Here is an 18,847-nt window from a genome sequence, read left to right on the forward strand (position 1 = left end):
GTATGATCCAATTAGTTTGTACTTTGTACCACCATTTTGCATAGGCAAAAATAAGTATGAGAGAGCAATATCCTAGGTGTAGATATGTTTCCAATAAAGATAGCATGTCAGCATGTGTTCCATTTATATCATATAGTAATGGGCACTGAAGATTCATACTAAATACACCAGAAATTAAAGCTCTAGTGGCTATACTATAATAAATTAATGCAATGGTCAATGTCAAGTTGTCAGCTTTAGCTGAATTCCTAAATTGCTGAATACTTTCATTTAGTTTCTATAAATATATGGTTTTCAAAGTTGGACGTTGACATGGTCTTCTGTGTTATCAATGTACTTCCTTACCTCTAAATCAATAGCCAATAAGAATCAAGAAAAATACCAATTCACATAATTTGGTGGTACACTTGTTTGAATCCAAAGTTTGCTGACACTACAACAATTCAATGTACATGCATCACTATGGCCAACAAGTTGGTTAACTAAACGAGTTTCCTTCACCTAAAATTTTGAATTAAAACAGTGACCAACAAGAATTGCAGCCTCTATTGAGGGCTATAAATAATTTCTGAAAACTTGTAAGGAACTGATATTGTGCAGATCGAGTCATGCATGTAAATAAATTTTGTTTATGAATTTCATCATCTAAAAGTATGAGAGGATAGTATAAATTGGAATGTGACTGATAATAGAATCAAAATAACGCATGACAGTTTCAGTTTTCAAATTTGGACAATGGCATGACTTAACTAGAATCCGGCCACAAGAAAACACCTATCTAACACTGATCAATATATGACCCTTACAGACAATATTTTGTTAGGAGCTGTATCTAACTGAATAAATGATGCCTCAAGCAACATCTCAATATCCTTTACATCATTATCATTCTAATTCTAACTAAAATTTAAAACATTCTTGAAATTTCAAGTATAAGTAGTGAAACCACACATTAATTAATAATAGATTGAGTATATAATATGGAGAATTACAATGTGATATCCAACTCACTATTGGTTTTTTTTTTTTTTTTTAAATTGTATCCATTGATATTGTTCAGGCACTGATAGTGGTTATGGTTTCTTCTTTCTGGTGTTCTGTAACAGAAAGAAGCAGCGGAGCATATTTGATGTCTTTCAACCAAAAAAGACACCAAAAATAGAATATTGAAATTAAAAGGACAGTTGACTCAACCTCGTAAGTTGCATGCATGAAGATATCATGCATATCCTGAGCTACTAAACACGTTTTGAGGTTATTTTCTAGACCAGTAAACAAACTTGTGACAAATTGAGATTATTATAAATTTCACAGTACAGGTAATCCAGGCTATGTTCGCATCTATAATCACTGATTGCTGAGATTAGTATAGTCAATTGTAATGACAAACCAACGGTCAATATCAATTTACACTTATGTTCCTAGCAACTTTTTCCATCTTGCATATGCCAGTATAAGCAGGAAAATGAAGAAGCAACCAGCACAAGTGCTCAAAACAAAGGGCCAAAATATTCCATTTACGTGATATAGTGAACAAGGAATGTTCATACCAAATGAACCGGCAATCGCAGTCTCAATAACAATCGCAAATGATGCAATTGTCAATGTCAACTGCAGCTGAATAAGTTCGTTTCTGTGATTATCAAGTTGGATGTTGACATAGTCTTCTGTATCATCAATATACTCCCTAACCTGCAAATCAGGACTTTATCACTTCACAAGAATGATATCATGAAAAAACATTTTCCAGAATTCAATATGCTTCACTTGACATCTTGGATGAAGAGATATGATTTAATAGAATTTGGTAATAGGTACACTTACAGACAATATCTTGTTACGAGTTCCATCCAACTGCATAAAATATGCTTCAAGCAACATTTCCAGATCCTCCACGTCATTATCATCCCCCAAGTTACTAGTTACCAGACTTCCACTTCTGGTAGAACCAAGTCGACGAGTACTAGAAAGGTTGTTCAAGGTTGTGGCCCCCACATGAGCATCAAGTTGCTGATTCTGCAACCACTTCCTTGTCAAATATAGTTGCGCCATGTCTTCGTTGTCATCTAACAGATGTTCAATTTCATCCCGTACCTGTAAAATTGGGCCATAAAATTCCTAAGAATGATATAGGTATACGACTTGGTTGATGGAAATCATCATCGGATAAAACTACTGCCTATCATGGAGAGTTCTAGGTTCAGGCAACATTGGAAATGTGAAAATAAGCATAGAGACAACTCTAACAACAAATGAAGAAGGAAAAAGAAACAAAGGGATAACAACAGGAGCAACAAATGGGAGAAGATTATGGTAATCATGCATTGTACCTTCTGCACCCGTGCCAGCAAACGCGTAAGATTGCTCTTCAAACTTCGCACATGTTCAAGATTCTTGGTACTAACATTTCTGGCCAAATCATCTAATACAGGGTAAGCACCTCTCTCAAGGTCTGCCACACTTGAGTCCAGAGAGGTACACACAACTTCTAAAGCAATCTCCAAAACCTGAAACTCAAATGGAAGCTCAGATTGCAACCCTTCAGCAGACTCTGGCACAGGCAACCACTGTCTGCCGGTCGGAACCTGCATTTCACTTTCTTGTTCACCAGCAGGCCCACGAAGTTGAGGTTGAGTTTTATGTGGAATTTGTTGCCTGAGTTGTTCAACGAACGGAAGAACTTCCTGGCGTAGAGGATCAAGCAATAGCACGTCTTCAGCTGTGACTATAGCCTTTATAAACTCCAAATTAACCACCATAGCTTTCTCTCTAGCTGCAGAGAACAGGGAAGTAAGCAACTAATTTCCTCATAGTTGAACGCTACATAGGTGAATCAAACCTATTCTGAACAACAAGGTTCCACAAAATCATTATCCTAATTCACCAAACCTATTCGTATAGCAGGCAATGAATCATAGCGTCAAGCGTGTAAGATGGCAAATGATCAAAGTGAAATCTTTCAATACGAAGACCAAACAAAATTTCAAGATCCAAACGTTCCATAAGAAGTCAAAACAATCACAGAAACCCTAAAAGCCAGATAAAATGAAGAAAACCGAAATTACCAAGAATATTGGAGGATTGGGAGAAGACAGGGCCCAAGATCCTGAGGTCCCGGGTAGGAATTGCGGCGTGGCGGATGATGGCGTTCTTATCAAGCTCAACCAGCTCCGACCCCCCCGACCGATCAAACCGCATCCACAGCCTCGCTCCGCTGGCCTTCTTCTTGACCTTCGTCGTCGCGATGGCACCGCCACCGCCGCCGCCGCCGCCAGAGATCATTGCGTTACTGGCGTTGTCAGCGGGCGACATGGCGGAGAGCAAGGCGGTAGTGGAGGTGGGAGGGGGAGGAGATTCGGGCGGGACGATGATCTTCCTGTGGCGGCGGCGGGAGCCGGAGCCGGAACGGCGAAAGGAGAAGGGGCCCTTGCCCATGGTTGAATCCTGATTAGTAACAGCTAATAAGAGTGATTAAGTGATAATTAAATAATAATAATAATAATAATAATCAGAATTCTTGGGAGAGTAGGCCTGACACACACAACACATCACATCATATCATCGTTTTCTCAAACACCTAATTTGTTTGTATAAGGCCTCAGCAGAAGCCTGCAGCTTTGTAACAGATGACACTACCACCCTTCCAATTTTGACATAACTTGACTAGAATTTCCCCACAATAAATAATAATAATAATAATAATAATAATTAGTTTTTTTTTTAAATCTAAAAAATGGTTTTCGATTAAAATCAGTTTTTCGGTTTTTATTAACTATATAGAATTATTTTTTTAAATAAAAAACAAACGCATCCATAAAATTTTTTATATTTTTCAAGTAGTTTCTTAAAATTTCCTTTTCTTACAAAAATTATAACATTGTTTATTTGATTAATCAAATTGAAAATATTTTTCAATAAGTAAAAGCAACAAAATTATATTTGATAAAATAACTTTAAAATTCAAAATAACCATAATAAATATAGAGAAATAATTTTGACTGTGAATACAATTTGGCATCAATAATTTAATTAAAGATAAATCTATGTATTTATTAATGTTTAAAATTTTATTAGACTTTTTTAGTTTTGATAAAATAAATTAATTTACAAAAAATTAAGTGCTTTAAGAAATATTTCTAACTTTTTGAAATTATAAGTACAAACATATGATTTTGATTTATCAAATACAAAGTGAAAGTGATTGTATTTTAAAAAAAGAAAATACAAATACCTCTCCAACAAGTAAACCTTCCCTTAGTTTAAGATTTTAACAAGGGATTTTTAGACTTGCAATTATGCGTTGTCACTAATCCATTGATTTAGGTTAGCGAAAAAACTCAAAAAGTAGTGCTGCGGTATTTATAATTATTGATTTATTGTTAATATAAGTTGAGTCAACCTCGTAAGTAGAATGAATCTAAGACAGCATGAAAACTCTCTTGTTAATTACTTAATTTCTGAGATGAGATGTGTTATCCTTGTTCGGACTCCATCTTTTTTACTTTTATCTTGGATCTTGGATGTGATCTGCCTCAGCTTTTGCATTTAAAATTCTAAACCTTCTAATTGTATGATACATTTTTTTTAAAGCAAAAATATGTATAAATTTACGTAGAATCGCGAGCCCGTAAATTAAAACGGTTAACCAGAAAAAGAAAAAAAAAACTATTAACAGAGATGCAAACTTGAAAAATAAGGGTATGTTTAAAACGAGCTCAACAATTATGTGCTTATTGGATAAGCCACATTTATATAGGTCATTAGATTTTATTAGATGAAAATCAAAGGCTAATATAAAACAAGAGTATTGATGAACTCTAATAAATATAGAATATTCTAGTACATAAATAAATACTTTAAATGATAATATTTTAATATACAATATTTTAGATGACAACAAAATTTTTTATTCTTAAATAATTAAATATAAAATATATGAGTATTTTTTATTTATTAAAATTAATTATTGTAAAATTTTTTATAAAATTAAAAAATTATATTAAAATAATATTTTAAACTATAACTAACATAAAAATATAAAATAATTAAAATTTTATTTCATATTACTTGACAAATAATTAGATTATTATATTTAACATTTATTAACTAACTAAATTTATTAAAGATATTATTATATAATATAATTTTTTATAAAAATATTTTAAAAATATAATTTATTTAAAATATTATATATAATACATGAAAATATTTATTTTTTTATTTTTTTCAATTTTTTTTAGAAAAACAGAATAAATAATATAATTTTAAATACATACCTAAATAAAAAAATTAATATTTTCATGTATTTTATATAACTTTTTAAATAAATTTTAATTTTACAAATATTTTGATAAAAAATTATATGATATAATAATATATTTAATAAAGTAATTAGTTAATAAGTTTTAAATATAATAATCTAATTATTTTTTAAGTAATATAAAATAAATTTTAATTATTTTATATTTAATTATAGCTTAAAAATATCATTTTAATATTATAAAAAAGATTTTGCATAATAATTAATCTTAATGAATAAAAAATTTTATATTTTTTGCATTTATTTAATTTATATTTTTTAGAACAAAAAATTTCTACCTTTATATAGTAAAATATGTGATAATCTTCTTAATATATGTTACGGGTGGCAAAACGGGTCGAGTCCGTCGGGCCGACCCGCCGAACTCGCTAAAAAAGGTGAGTCGGACTAGGATTTGAAATCGGTCAAATTAAAAGAATTCGCCAAATCCGCAAGTTTTTTATGCAAATTTTTTTTATAATATTAAAAGATTATGTTAAATGATATTTTAAATAGTTATATTGTAATAGATTTAATATGTTTTTTTATTTCAATGTTATTATACGATTATAATTATTTAATATATAAAAAAATTACTAGATAGTATATATATAGGGGTGGCAAACGGGCCTAAACCCGCCGGGTCGATCGGCTCGCGTAACCTGCCAAAAAGGCAGGTTGGGCTGGAAAATTGGGACCGCCAAATAGTAAAAGCCCGCCTAACCCACACCGCTTAAACCACGGGCTTTGGCGGGCGGGGCAGGTTTTTCCGCGGGGCTTAGTTTTTTTTTAGCAATGGGTATTTTACAATTTTTTTTTGCCAAAACCCAATTTCCCCCAACCTAACTTACAAGACAATGAAGATAAAAATTGAGTGTTTTGGATTACATTTATTTTGTTTTAGAGACAATATTTATAATCATATTTTGGATTATGTTTATTTTGCTTTGGGAACAATATTTATAATTATGTTTTGGATGAAAACTTAGTTTATATTTATATTTATTAGATATTTATAATTACAAAGACTTTAATGTTTGTGAATATAAAAATTATAATTTGTTTATACTTTTAGAAATTATAATAGTTAAAAGTAAAAAATATGAGAGATTTTTTTATGCCTTTATATATATTATTTAATAGTTAAAAGTAAAAAAAAAAGATGATATTTGGCGGGCTATGCCCGCCGGCCCGCCAGCCCGCCGTTAGGCGAGGAGGGCTAGGATTTTGGGACCGCCTCACTAGGCGGGGCGGGGCGGGTTTCCCCGCTTGCCACCCCTAATATATATATATATATATATATATATATATATATATATATATATATATATATATATATATAGGGGTGGCAATGCGGGCTGGCTCGCCCCAACTCGCCCCGCCTCACCTAGGCCCGCACCTTAAGCGGGACAGGCCGGTCCGCCCCGCCAACTAAGGTGGGTACAAAATGCTAGTTGTTTGACTTTTTTTTTTTTGAAAAATAAAATTAATTAAAATTAACTAAAAAATAATAATTAAACAATTAATTACAAATAAAAAATAGTCAAATTATAATATAACTTTTTATTATTTTTTAAAATTTTTAACTTCAATAAAATTATTTAAAATAATATTTGTCAATAGAACTATCTTTATTTTAAAAAATAAGTCACATAATTTAAACATATATAAGAAATTATAAAATAAAATAAATAAAGTCACATAATTGGAACATATATACATAATTTAGTGATTTTTTTTAATTTGATAGGTTTCAAATTCTAACCCAACCCACATTTTTTAACAAGTTCGGCAGGTCGGCCCGACGAATTCGACCCGTTTCACCACCCCTAATATATATATAAAAGAAGATTATCACATATTTTATTATATAAAGATAAAAAAAATTTGTTTTAAAAAATATAAAATATAAATACAAAAAATATAAATTTTTTATTCATTAAGATTAATTATTATATACAAATTTTTTTTATAATATTAAAATAATATTTTAAATTACAACATAAAAATATAAAATAAATAAAGTTTATTTTATATTACTTGACAAATAATTAATTTATTATATTTAAAATTTATTAACTAATTACCTTGTTAAATATATTATTATATAATATAATTTTTTATCAAAATATTTGTAAAAGTAAAATTTATTTAAAACGTTATATATAATACATGAAAATATTAACTTTTTTATTTAGGTATGTATTTAAAATTATATTATTTATTCTATTTTTCTAAAAAAAATAAAAAAATAAAAAAAATATTTTCATGTATTATATATAATATTTTATATAAATTATTTTTTAAAAATATTTTTATAAAAAATTATATTATATAATAATATCTTTAATAAAAGTAGTTAGTTAATAAATTTTGAATATAATAATCTAATTATTTATCAAGTATTATAAAATAAATTTTAATGATTTTATATTTTTATGTCAATATTTAAAATATTATTTTAATATAATTTTTTAATATTATAAAAAAAGTTTTGCATAATAATTAATTTTATTAAATAAAAAATACTCATATATTTTATATTTATATATTTTATATTTAATTATTAAAGAATAAAAGATTTTATTGCTGTTTAAAGTATTGTGTATTAAAGTATTGCCATTTAAAACATTTATTTATGTACTAGAATATTCTATATTTATTAGAGTCCATCAATGCTCTTGTTTTATATTAGCCTTTGATTTTCATTTAATAAAATCTAATGGCCTATATAAATATGGCTCATTCAATAACATAATGGTTGAGCTCGTTTTAGACATCTTTTCTTTTATATTAGCCTTTGATTTTCATCTAATAAGATCTAATGGCCTATATAAGTGTGGCTCATTCAATAAGCACATAACTCTTGAGCTCGCTTTAGACATACACGAAAAATAATACCATATAGTTCTTTGAAGATCCATATACTGAGCTACTAACTTTCACATAGATTGTATTATCCAAAAAATCTTCACATTGTGTGGTTATATAAACTGATAATAACAAGAAACATATTTATTTGACCCCATAAATTTGGCAAGTGAGAAATTACAATGGCTATCACCTATACCAGTATACAGTACAGTGTCAATCAATGTTGGAAGTTTGGAACATCCGAAAACACCAACTAACAAAACTTGTATCAAATGAAATTACAAACTTCACAAGGCAATTATATTGTACCTCATATCATTGATTGCTGAGATTCGTATAGCCAATTGTAACAACAAACCAACGATGGGTATCAAATTTACAATTATGGCCCAAGCAATTTTATGGATCTTGCATATGCCATTATAAGCAAGAAAAGGATTAATGAACCAGCATTTGTGGTCCAAACAAAGGGCCAAAATAGTCCTTGTACTTCATATAGTGAACAAGGAATGTTCATACCAAATGTACCGGCCAACAAATTTTCAATAGAAATTGCAAATGAGGCAATGATCAATGTCAATTGCAGCTGAATAAGTTCGTTTCTGTGATTATCAAGTTGGATGTTGACATAGTCTTCTGTATCATCGATATACTCCCTAACCTACAAATTAGAACACATGTGCAACAGTGCAAGCTTCTTAAAATAATAATTAACTGACATTTCAACAATTTAATGTTTCACTCATGATCTTGGTCCATGATCCATCAACATAAAATTGCTTCCTCCTTTCACGCCATTGGTGATGAAGATAACAGCATTATTTCTACTTATTTAATAGAAACAAGAAATGGAAATCAGCTAGACAATAGCATATTTCCTAAATTCTGAATTTAAGACAAATTTGAAAGCTACCAATACCACTTTCCGGTATGCATTGTCTCTCATAGTAGGGTAACAAAAATTTGATGTCCCCTAATGAGGGCTAAATCTAATTAGTTTCTAAAAAAGCTTGTAAACTGAAACTAAAATAAAATAAGATACTGTCCATCCTCATTACAAGAGAAAATAAAATGATCGCCATATTATTACTAACTACATTAAGGATGATAAGTGTTTGTCTATACTAAGTCATACATATAGAATATATGAATGTGAAAATTTATCATCAAAAAGTGCCTAACCATATAATCCAAATCAGATAGTATCATAGAATCAAAATATAGAATGGCAGTTTCAAATAGAATTTGTTTATAGGAACACTTACCGACAATATCTTGTTTCGACTTCCATCCAACTGCATAAAATATGCCTCAAGTAACATCTCCAAATCCTCCACGTCATTCTCTTCTCCAAAGGTGAAGTTTACCAGACTTCCACTTCTTTTAGAACCAATTTGACGAATACTAGCAGGGTGGTTTGAGGGTGTGGCCCCAACATGAGCATCAAGTTGCTGATTCTGCAGCCACTTCCTTGTCAAATATAGTTGCGCCATGTCTTCATTGTCATCTAACAGATGTTCAATTTCATCTCGTACCTGTAAAATTTCATGGAGAATCCTTGGTTCTGGCAGCACTAGAAATGTGAAGATAAGCAGAATATGGTGCAGTGCATTGTACCTTCTGCACTTGTGCCAACAAACGAGTAACATTGCTCTTCAAACTTCGCACATGTTCAAGATTCTTGGTACTAACATTTCTGGCCAAATCATCTAATACAGGGTAAGCATCTCTCTCGAGGTCTTCCACACTTGATTCCAGGGAGGTACACACAACTTCTAAAGCAATCTCCAAAACCTGAAACTCAAATGGAAGCTCAGATTGCAACCCTTCAGTAGACTCTGGCACTGGCAACCATTGTCTGCCATCCGAAACCTGCATTTCGCTTTCTTGTTCACCTGCAGGCCCACTAAGTTTAGGTTGATATTTATGTCGAAGTTGTTGCCTGAGATGTTCAACAAATGGAAGAACCTCGCGGCGTAGAGGATCAAGCAATAGCACGTCTTCAGCTGTGACTATAGCCTTTATAAACTCCAAATTAACAACCATTGCTTTCTCTCTAGCTGCAGAGAAGAAAAATACATGTTAATATGTTATTCCGTTCTTCATCACCAACATAATAACTTCAAATGCGAGTTAACCATTGTACTCTACAATTCTGAAAAGATTTGAATAACAACAGAGAACAGGTAAGCATCAGTATGTTACTTGCGGTTGAAGAATTGATAGTTCAATGTTCCTCTTGTATTCTTCACAACAAGGTTTCATAAAATTATATTATACCTAACCTTACAATACAGCAGCCAATGAATCATAGCATAAGGGTGCATAAAAAGTGGCAAATGATCAAACACATGGAGAGAAATGTACAAGGCATAATGCGAATTTCAATTTTTAAATTGCAATAAACTAAATTGGTTCCATCAAAACAACTACAGAAACCATAAATCGAAAATTACCAAGAATATGGGAGGACTGGGAGAAAACAGGGCCCAAGATTCTGAGATCTCTGGCGGGAATTGCGGCATGGCGAATGATGGCGTTTTTGTCAAGTTCCATCAGCTCCGTCCGCCCTGTCCGGTCAAACCGCATCCACAGCCTCGCCCCGCCGGCCTTCTTCTTGACCTTCGTCATGGAAATGGCACCGCCACCGGCGATCATGGCGCTGCCGAGCGGCGACAAATGCGGCGGGGGAGGAGACTCGGACGGAATGACGATCTTCCGCTGACGGCGGCGAGAGGCGGAGCGGCGAAAGAAGAAGGGGCCCTTGCCCATGGTTGAAAATTGGTTAAAAAATAATAATAGTAATTAATTGATGATTGAATAATAATTAGAATTCATCGAATCGATCATCATCATCATCAACATTATCTTCATTTGAATCATCCGATAAGCTGAATGAGAGGTGTGATGTGCGTCTTGAAGCTCAAACAGCTAAATTGGTTGGTTAGTTAGTTAGTTAGTAAAATGGCGCTAAAACGGAAACAGACTTGCTTGTTAATTTATTATTCATTTTCTTTCTTTCAGGAAAAGACAAATAGATTTATGTTTTAATTTAAAAATATATAAATTTTTTATTAATTAAAAATATAAAAATATTTTTTATTTTCTAAAATAAAAATATTTAAGTTTTTTTATTCAAAATATATAACTACAAATAAATTATTCGTAAGAACTTAGATTTTTTTTTAAATATAAGAAATATTTTTTTTACTTTTAATTAGTAAAAAAATTATTTATTATCAAAATAACAAATTAATAACTTATTTATTATTTTCTCTTATTTTAATATAACTCAACTTTTTTAATAATTTGATGTGATTTAGTCTGGTATGTCTGTTTTTTTTTTTTAACTCATTTATCCACTTAATTTAACTTGTAAATTTTAAAAAATTAATTAAATTGACGTAAAAAAAAATGTTGGGAAATCAAACTATGTAAACATATATCATTTAGGAATCAAGTTGATGTAAATTATTTTTGAAAGACTAAATGAATATCATATATTTGTGGAACTAAATTACTGGTGTATTGATTCATCAATTATCATTCATTGTAGATATAAATGATGCAGCAAGGTATACGGTTAAAAATGAGCTCTAAATAGCGATGCTATTCAAATTTGCTATAACATTACAAGTTACAACACAAAAGAACTATTAATCTATTATTGTATCAATAATTGAATAATCAATAAAGTTATGTGACTAAATAATTTATTTAGTCTCAACTAAATTAGATAGGCACGTTTTTTTTATTTTTCTTTTTCTGCAACTTTTTTTATTCAACAATATCATTTTCATCGTAGTCATTTTTTTCTTTTTTTTTTAAGTCTTTTTTGTTATTTGATTTTTTTTCTCTTCTCATCTTTTTTTTATTATTATTATCATTGTTGTCTTTTTCATATTCTTCTCTTATATATATATTCAAAAAATTAGAGCACAACAATTTTGATTCACAATATAAAAATTTTGATACAAAACACAAAATTTTAATATACAACACAAATTTTTAAATGACTATATATCTAAAACATTGATATTCAACAAACAAAATATATACAATATAAAAATTTCGGTACACATCATAAAAAATTGGGTGCGTAACACAAATTTTGAAAGATTACGTATCTAAAATATTAACACTCAACTAACAAATAAACTATCATTTGTACCCATGAATTTTGCGGATGTCGACAAAAATATCCATCAAACAAAGAAATTAACGTTGTATTCATAAAAGATAAATTTCGTGTGACAAAAGTATCCAAATCCAAATTTTTTATTGATTTTTTTAATAAAATTTCTAAATTACCTCCACATTTTATTTTCTTCCTTAAATTTTAAACTTTCTCAATTTTCACCACTACCAACATCTTTCTAATTACTATTGCCTCCCCTCCCTCCTCTCCATAGAATCCCCTTTTCTTGTGGTCGGTTACGCATTGTCTCCTCACCATCATCAACAAGTTCGCCATCATCCAATTCAACTACCCCGACCTCTTAACTGCACTCCAATACCTTACTTCCGCTCTCGGCGTCTACCTTATCGACAAATTAGGATTCCTCCACCACTACTCCCTTCACTATTCACACTACCAAGCGCTTTTTTCTGTCGCACTCATCTTCTTTCTCGTCATCTTCACCAACACCAATCTCCTTTACCACACCAATGTCGATACCTTCATCGTGTTCCGATCTCTCATCCCTCTCTTCGTAGCCCTTGTGGACACTATCTTCCGCCATTAGTGTTGTCCCTCCAAGTGTACACATTTTTCTTCTTCGTTGTTATCCTCGTCGGACGGGGTATGTTACCACTGATTCTGTTTTTATTCTTACTGCTTATTCTTTGACTTTTACTTATCTTATCACAAGCATATGATCATGAATCTAAGGTTGAACGCTCGAATTTTTGTTTTGTACAACATTTTTTGTCTCTCATGATTGCGGCCTTGTTCTGGTTTCTTACCAGTAATAATTTTAAAATTTTCAATGCTTTGAAATTTGATTTTGAATGCGTGTTTGATCCCACAAAAAAAAAGATAATAATGATAAGAGGTGATGATGGTAGTGTTAGGGGGTGACAATGGGTGATGCCAGTAGAGAGAGAGAGAAGAAGTGGTGATAATCAAAAAAAGGGTTGGTGGTGGTGAAAATTATAAAAGTTTAGAATTTGTGAAAGAAGATAAAGAATAAAAATAATTTAAGAATTTTATTGAAAAATAAATAAAAAAATTAAAATTTTGATATTTTTGTCATACCACATAAAGTTCAAAGTACAAAACTACAAATAATAATTTTTTCCTCAACTAAAAAAATACATAAATTTTTGATGCACTATAATTAAACTATTGAACTATAGTTATTAAAATTGGACCTAACACTGGTTCGACCGCTGCCAAGTATCATGGTTTGTGATTTTTGAAAAATTTTCTAAAATATTTCACATGGGTTTAAACCCCTTGTCCCAAGAATGCAACAAGAATGAGTGTACCACCAAGCTGCAATACTTCCTACTAATATATATAAAAATGATAATACATACAGTAATCTTTTAGTTTATTTATATTCAATTTATTTTAATTTTAAAGTCAATTATTTTTAAATCAATTATATTTTATTTAATTATAAATTTTATAAAATATATACAAACTAAAAAGATAAAAAAATTATATTAATCATAATTTATTTTTTTTATAATTATATGATATCTATTAATGTTATTTTTTCAATAAATACTTGTAGTATATAATAATAAATAAAAACTCACATGTAATTATATTCATACAAAATTAATAGTTAAAAATTATTAAATAATATTTAGTCAAATTTATTAAATTATCTAATAATTTTTAAATATCAATTTCACATAAAAATAACTACTAATTTTATATAATTACTTAATTATATCAAAATAATCAATTCGACTAATAATCTACCAAATAAACCAATAATCCCATGACCGAATATTAACTATAAACTGAACCAATAAAATATATGCGACCGTTGTATAATATAATGGCAACTTAGGAGGTGCAGACGTGCAGTTATATTATGACCGGGTTAGATGATAATTCATAATTTAGATGTCACATAACTCACAAAATGAGGAGAAAAGTCAGGATAAAGGAAATTACTAAAAACGACCACAGTGGGAGTCGAACCCACGACCTTCTGATCCGAAGTCAGACGCGCTAATCCACTGCGCTATGCGGTCCTGCGTGGTAGTAGTTCCTACAAATAAAATATTATAGAAAGGCTAATCTTGAATTTTGAACACGAATGTGAGTGTTATATGGTGATTAAACCATTGGTTTCTTCTCATTGCCAAAATTTACCACCAAAAAGAAAATACAAAACAAAAAACCATATTCAATTAAATATAAGCAACAGAGATATCTTTAGAGAGACAAGAGACAATAATGCCATGACGATCACATTTCTATTGTTAAATTTTATCATTTTTTTAATGTATGAACAATATGGACAATAGATTTATTTACACTATGTAAATATTTAAGAAAAATCTACATACAAAAAAAAATATATTCTGACATCCCAGTTTACTCATTTGTGATATTGTACACTTAGAAGTCCCTCACGGTTTTAAAATGTGTCTCAACAAAGAATCATATATACCCTCATGGCCTCATGTCATGTTTCGTTACCCTGTCCAACCAACTTAGGATATTATGTATTTATGTTACACCTCTAATGTTTTCTCAAAGATACTCCACATGCTATGTTACAATTTTCTTGTGCTGCAAGCAATTCTTGAAGAAGTTTTGGTTAATGATCATTGATGATTATTTCATCATGTGGTTAAGGTGTCTGGAAGAGAATTTGCAGCTCCAAGAATTTTGCCACCAACATCAGGAAATGAATCACAATTATCAAGTGCAGTGACTTTTCCATCTCTGCCAACCTTAACTGGATACAGCATCAAGTGCCCTTTCATATGACTGATTCTATCAGATGCAAATGTGTTCCAGTTTTGTTTGGCTATGTTGTTCATAGTCCTCACACATTCCAAGCTATGAGGCTCTTTGAATCTGTCATCAAGACTGCCAAGGTGCTCGGCCCACAGCGACATCCGGTATCCATACACCTACACCAGTTGATAGAATTATAGAATTGATAGCATGATGTTGCTTAACCTCCAAGTAATTGAAGCATGCTAGTTTGTATTTGAACTTTAGTATTCTTTTCATTTTCAGTAATGAATTTGCATAAAATTTGTCTTGGAGAGATTCAAACCTGGCCATGTGGATGCCAGTTTTTTTCTTTCCAAGTATATTTTGGTTGATAAGCACCCATGGCTATTTCTGTGTCTCTTGAACCATCCATTGATCTCTGGTTAATGTTTGCTGATCCAATGATTACGTATTGATCATCAACTATCATTCCTTTGGCATGAACATAAATCATGAAACGTTTGAATTTCTTGACTGATCCCTGTGTTAGTAGTAATCATCATAAACTTGAGTGGAAAATATATTTTTATGAAATCATAGCATTTTGGTTGAGAAAATAACAAAAGGGTATCTGATATCATATCATAGATTATTCATATTTCATACCAAACCACGGTTTTCAGATGATTCTCTATGTGGTGATGGAGTTGGTGTGGCCTCAGGTTCTCTATTTCCAAGGCAGAAAAAGTTGAGAAAATCATGTGGATGATATATATGGGAGACTTGAGCATCTTTAAGTGCATCTGCAATAATCTTATACATCATAGCCATTGTTTGTCCCTGTATAATAATTCAAATTCCAAAAAGAGAAGGTTGTTATAACCAGTTTCAATGGTATCAATGCATGATTCCAATTTGCTTAGAAAATTAGACTAACCTGCCAGAATAAGATTTCCTGGACAGCATTACTTGTTGGAACCCCCTCTGGCCACATTGGTATAACTATGTATACAGCAAAACGTTCATTCGCTCGGATCTTGCTAGAAATTTTTAAGGCCAACTCCATTGGAATCAAGTGATTTGCACCTGCCCAAGATAAACAAAATCATTAACTGAATTATGCATACTTGCCAGCTGAACATCAGAAATTACTTAAATTTTTAATGTACCTGCTTTTTCATATGAAGGCCAATGATATGATGAGCCCAGAAAATACTGATTCTCAATATAAATGAAGTGTTGGGCTGATCTTATTGCTTTAACATAAGCAGTATGAATGCTTTGGTCTACTTTTAAATTCTTTCCACATAAAAGATTCTGCAGAACATTAAGGTTACAAGTTAAGACTAAGTGAAAATCAGGTTTGGTAAACTAAAAAATAACTAATCACCTGAGACTGAGCCTTGTCGAAATCCTTTGGAAAACCCTTCACGGATCCTGAATCTATGGACCGAAATACCTGTATTAAATGCTTGTTCATAACCTTCATTGAATTTTTTACAAGATTTTAGGACATGGCATGAGATTCTATCAACATATTTTGCTTCTTACCTGCACATTCCAAGTTTCAGGATCATTTTCGTCGGTCACCTGGATAGCTTTATCATCACCAGAACTCAAAGATGGACTGACAATCCATGATATCCGATCTAGCCTTAGCAATGCATCGTCGTGCCAATTCGTGACCTTGTTGAGTCTAAAGTCTCGCCATTTTTTGGCTTTCCTCCATCTTTGTTCAAAATTGGTTAATATATCATAAGCTGCTGGCCCTTCAACCTTGCAATGCATGTCATGCCATGGCTCTCTTGGTCCACCTCCACTAGAACCTACCTGCATCATATGATACACAATTTCAAACCTAAGATGTGAAAAACTAGTCCTCTAAGAAGGAGGTCAATGTTTTATGAAAGAGTTTGATTGAATAACAAACATGATTCTAAAGAAGTAAAGTAAGCACTAACTTGAAATGTAGGATTATGAAAATCCTCTTTGTAAACGGTTTCTAAATCGCGAAATAGCCTATGCTGAGGTGTATCATATCTGCCATCACAGAGATCCAGACCACCAATAAAAGCAGATATTTTCCGATTATTCCCTGCACCTTGTGAGTCAACAAGCACACATTTCTGATGATGAGTAAAGAGGGTTCCCACAACCTGAACCAAGAGACTCAGTCAATTAAACTAGTACTAATGTCATAATGTGAATGTGAATGTGAAACAAGATATCAAGTGCAGGAAATCCATGCCTGTTGCTTGAAAATACTGAGCTTATTGCTTGCATAACGCGGAGATAGCACGCAATGAACAGCAGAATTTTTAAAGAACTTTTTGGTTTCCTCATCATGAGTTTGCATCACTCCATCCTGCAATGAACAAGATCAGCTTTAGAACCCATCTTGCACTTGAACAGAAATGAATGAATGAATGAATGAAAGAGAAATTACAGTTTTGATAAGGAACTTGTCATGTGAAGTTCTGTCATCCCAAATGAGCATAACAACTCTAAGACCTTCTTGTGATTTGTACTTCAACAACTCTCCAAGTGAAAGCTCTCCACCACAAGGCAATGGCCTTGTTGGCTCTCTAACAAGTTTTATTGGATGATAAACTGACCAACCAATAACATATATCAAATGATGAGCTTCCAAAATTGCATGGCAAATATCCTCCCAACATTTACCAGCTTGAAACACTTTTCCACCATCCAATTCAATATCAGGTAGCATTCCATCAGGAACATGTGCATCTTGATACAGAGTCACATTCCCTCCTTTCCTCAATGGAAAATATGTCTTAGGAACTCCACTATCACCACTACAAATATCGTCCTTAACGCCTCCGACCGGCCAAAACTGAATCGAAATATGCAGCTCAGGATAAGCCTGCAAGCAATTCGAGTACTGTCCGATGATTGGAAACCAATCATCTATGTTTTCCCCTGAGACTACCCTCTGAACAGGAATATCAACTACACCAATTAACTCAGCACCAAGAACATCATTATCCTTCACAATGAACTCAATCTTGTGAGCAGGGTGAGCAACCGGCATGATGAAATGCTCGTCCCAAATCGGGTTTTCGCTGTTTGGAATCACTCTAGTTTGAGCTATGGTAGCACCTGCTATGACTACAGAGACATAAGGGTCACTTGTTATCATCTTATCTTTCCCTGAACTCCTCATTTTCTTTGAGAATGGTGATGTGAAGAAGTTCCCCATGCTCAGGCATCTTCTTACTGCTTCTGAAGAAAGATCCAAGTTTGGAAGAGATTTTGCTTCTATTACATAAATATCCAAGTCACCATGTAAGAAAACTTGTTCTTTCTTGATATTATTATTATTATCCATTTGAATTTGATGCTTGGATTCTCAATCATCACATCATGATGATGCTTTTTGTCAACTTTTTATCATAAAACAGAATCTGCTAATCAACAATTTCTTGTAATAATGCAAACATGGATCAACCCAACCTAACATGTCTCCTGTTTCTAACTGATTCCAAGGTCCAAGTAACTGAAACAAAAAACTAAGGTTACCTGGAAAACTTAACAGATATGATGAAGAAGAAAATGAGAAGAAAAAATTAATAAAATGTCGAAAAAAGAAAAGAAAATGCATGGTTTTCCAGATAACAAATTTGCAAAGTATGACGCAACACCACATCCACAAGGAGGCCTAAAATAGTGCCAATTTTCTTGGAATATGTGACCCTTTTCTTAGTCATCTTTTAAAATACTCCGTAAAATTTCAGTTATCTTAT

The 18,847-nt window shown here is 31.6% G+C and overlaps 3 protein-coding genes, 1 non-coding gene and 1 pseudogene across 4 annotated transcripts; 1 reads left to right on the forward strand and 4 right to left on the reverse strand.

The window, feature by feature from the left end:
* Positions 1–1,011: 1,011 nt before the first annotated feature.
* On the reverse strand, positions 1,012–3,571 carry LOC130970352 (magnesium transporter MRS2-4-like). The gene is made up of 4 exons (XM_057896421.1): positions 3,066–3,571; positions 2,331–2,773; positions 1,825–2,094; positions 1,012–1,692 (listed from the first exon to the last, which is right to left on the reverse strand). The coding sequence occupies exons 1-4, from the start codon at positions 3,433–3,435 to the stop codon at positions 1,414–1,416; spliced, it is 1,362 nt and encodes a 453-aa protein (XP_057752404.1). The 5' UTR covers positions 3,436–3,571; the 3' UTR covers positions 1,012–1,413.
* A 4,984-nt stretch (positions 3,572–8,555) lies between these two features.
* On the reverse strand, positions 8,556–10,945 carry LOC130967220 (magnesium transporter MRS2-4-like). Its single transcript, XM_057892035.1, has 4 exons — positions 10,630–10,945; positions 9,791–10,233; positions 9,439–9,708; positions 8,556–8,834 (listed from the first exon to the last, which is right to left on the reverse strand). Exons 1-4 carry the CDS (start codon positions 10,943–10,945, stop codon positions 8,556–8,558), a joined length of 1,308 nt encoding a protein of 435 aa, XP_057748018.1.
* A 123-nt stretch (positions 10,946–11,068) lies between these two features.
* LOC130967221 (GDP-fucose transporter 1-like) lies at positions 11,069–13,253 on the forward strand (annotated as a pseudogene).
* Positions 13,254–14,312: 1,059 nt separating this feature from the next.
* On the reverse strand, positions 14,313–14,386 carry TRNAR-UCG (transfer RNA arginine (anticodon UCG)). Its single transcript has one exon. It is a non-coding gene; the product is annotated as a tRNA-Arg (tRNA).
* A 473-nt stretch (positions 14,387–14,859) lies between these two features.
* Positions 14,860–18,432, reverse strand: LOC130967223 (phospholipase D delta-like). The gene is made up of 10 exons (XM_057892036.1): positions 17,530–18,432; positions 17,332–17,448; positions 17,045–17,239; positions 16,635–16,913; positions 16,474–16,542; positions 16,253–16,400; positions 16,021–16,169; positions 15,750–15,923; positions 15,427–15,624; positions 14,860–15,277 (listed from the first exon to the last, which is right to left on the reverse strand). The coding sequence occupies exons 1-10, from the start codon at positions 18,430–18,432 to the stop codon at positions 14,984–14,986; spliced, it is 2,526 nt and encodes an 841-aa protein (XP_057748019.1). The 3' UTR covers positions 14,860–14,983.
* Positions 18,433–18,847: the final 415 nt, after the last annotated feature.

The sequence above is a fragment of the Arachis stenosperma genome, chromosome 3 (genome assembly GCF_014773155.1).
Source record: "Arachis stenosperma cultivar V10309 chromosome 3, arast.V10309.gnm1.PFL2, whole genome shotgun sequence".
Taxonomy (NCBI): Eukaryota; Viridiplantae; Streptophyta; class Magnoliopsida; order Fabales; family Fabaceae; genus Arachis; species Arachis stenosperma.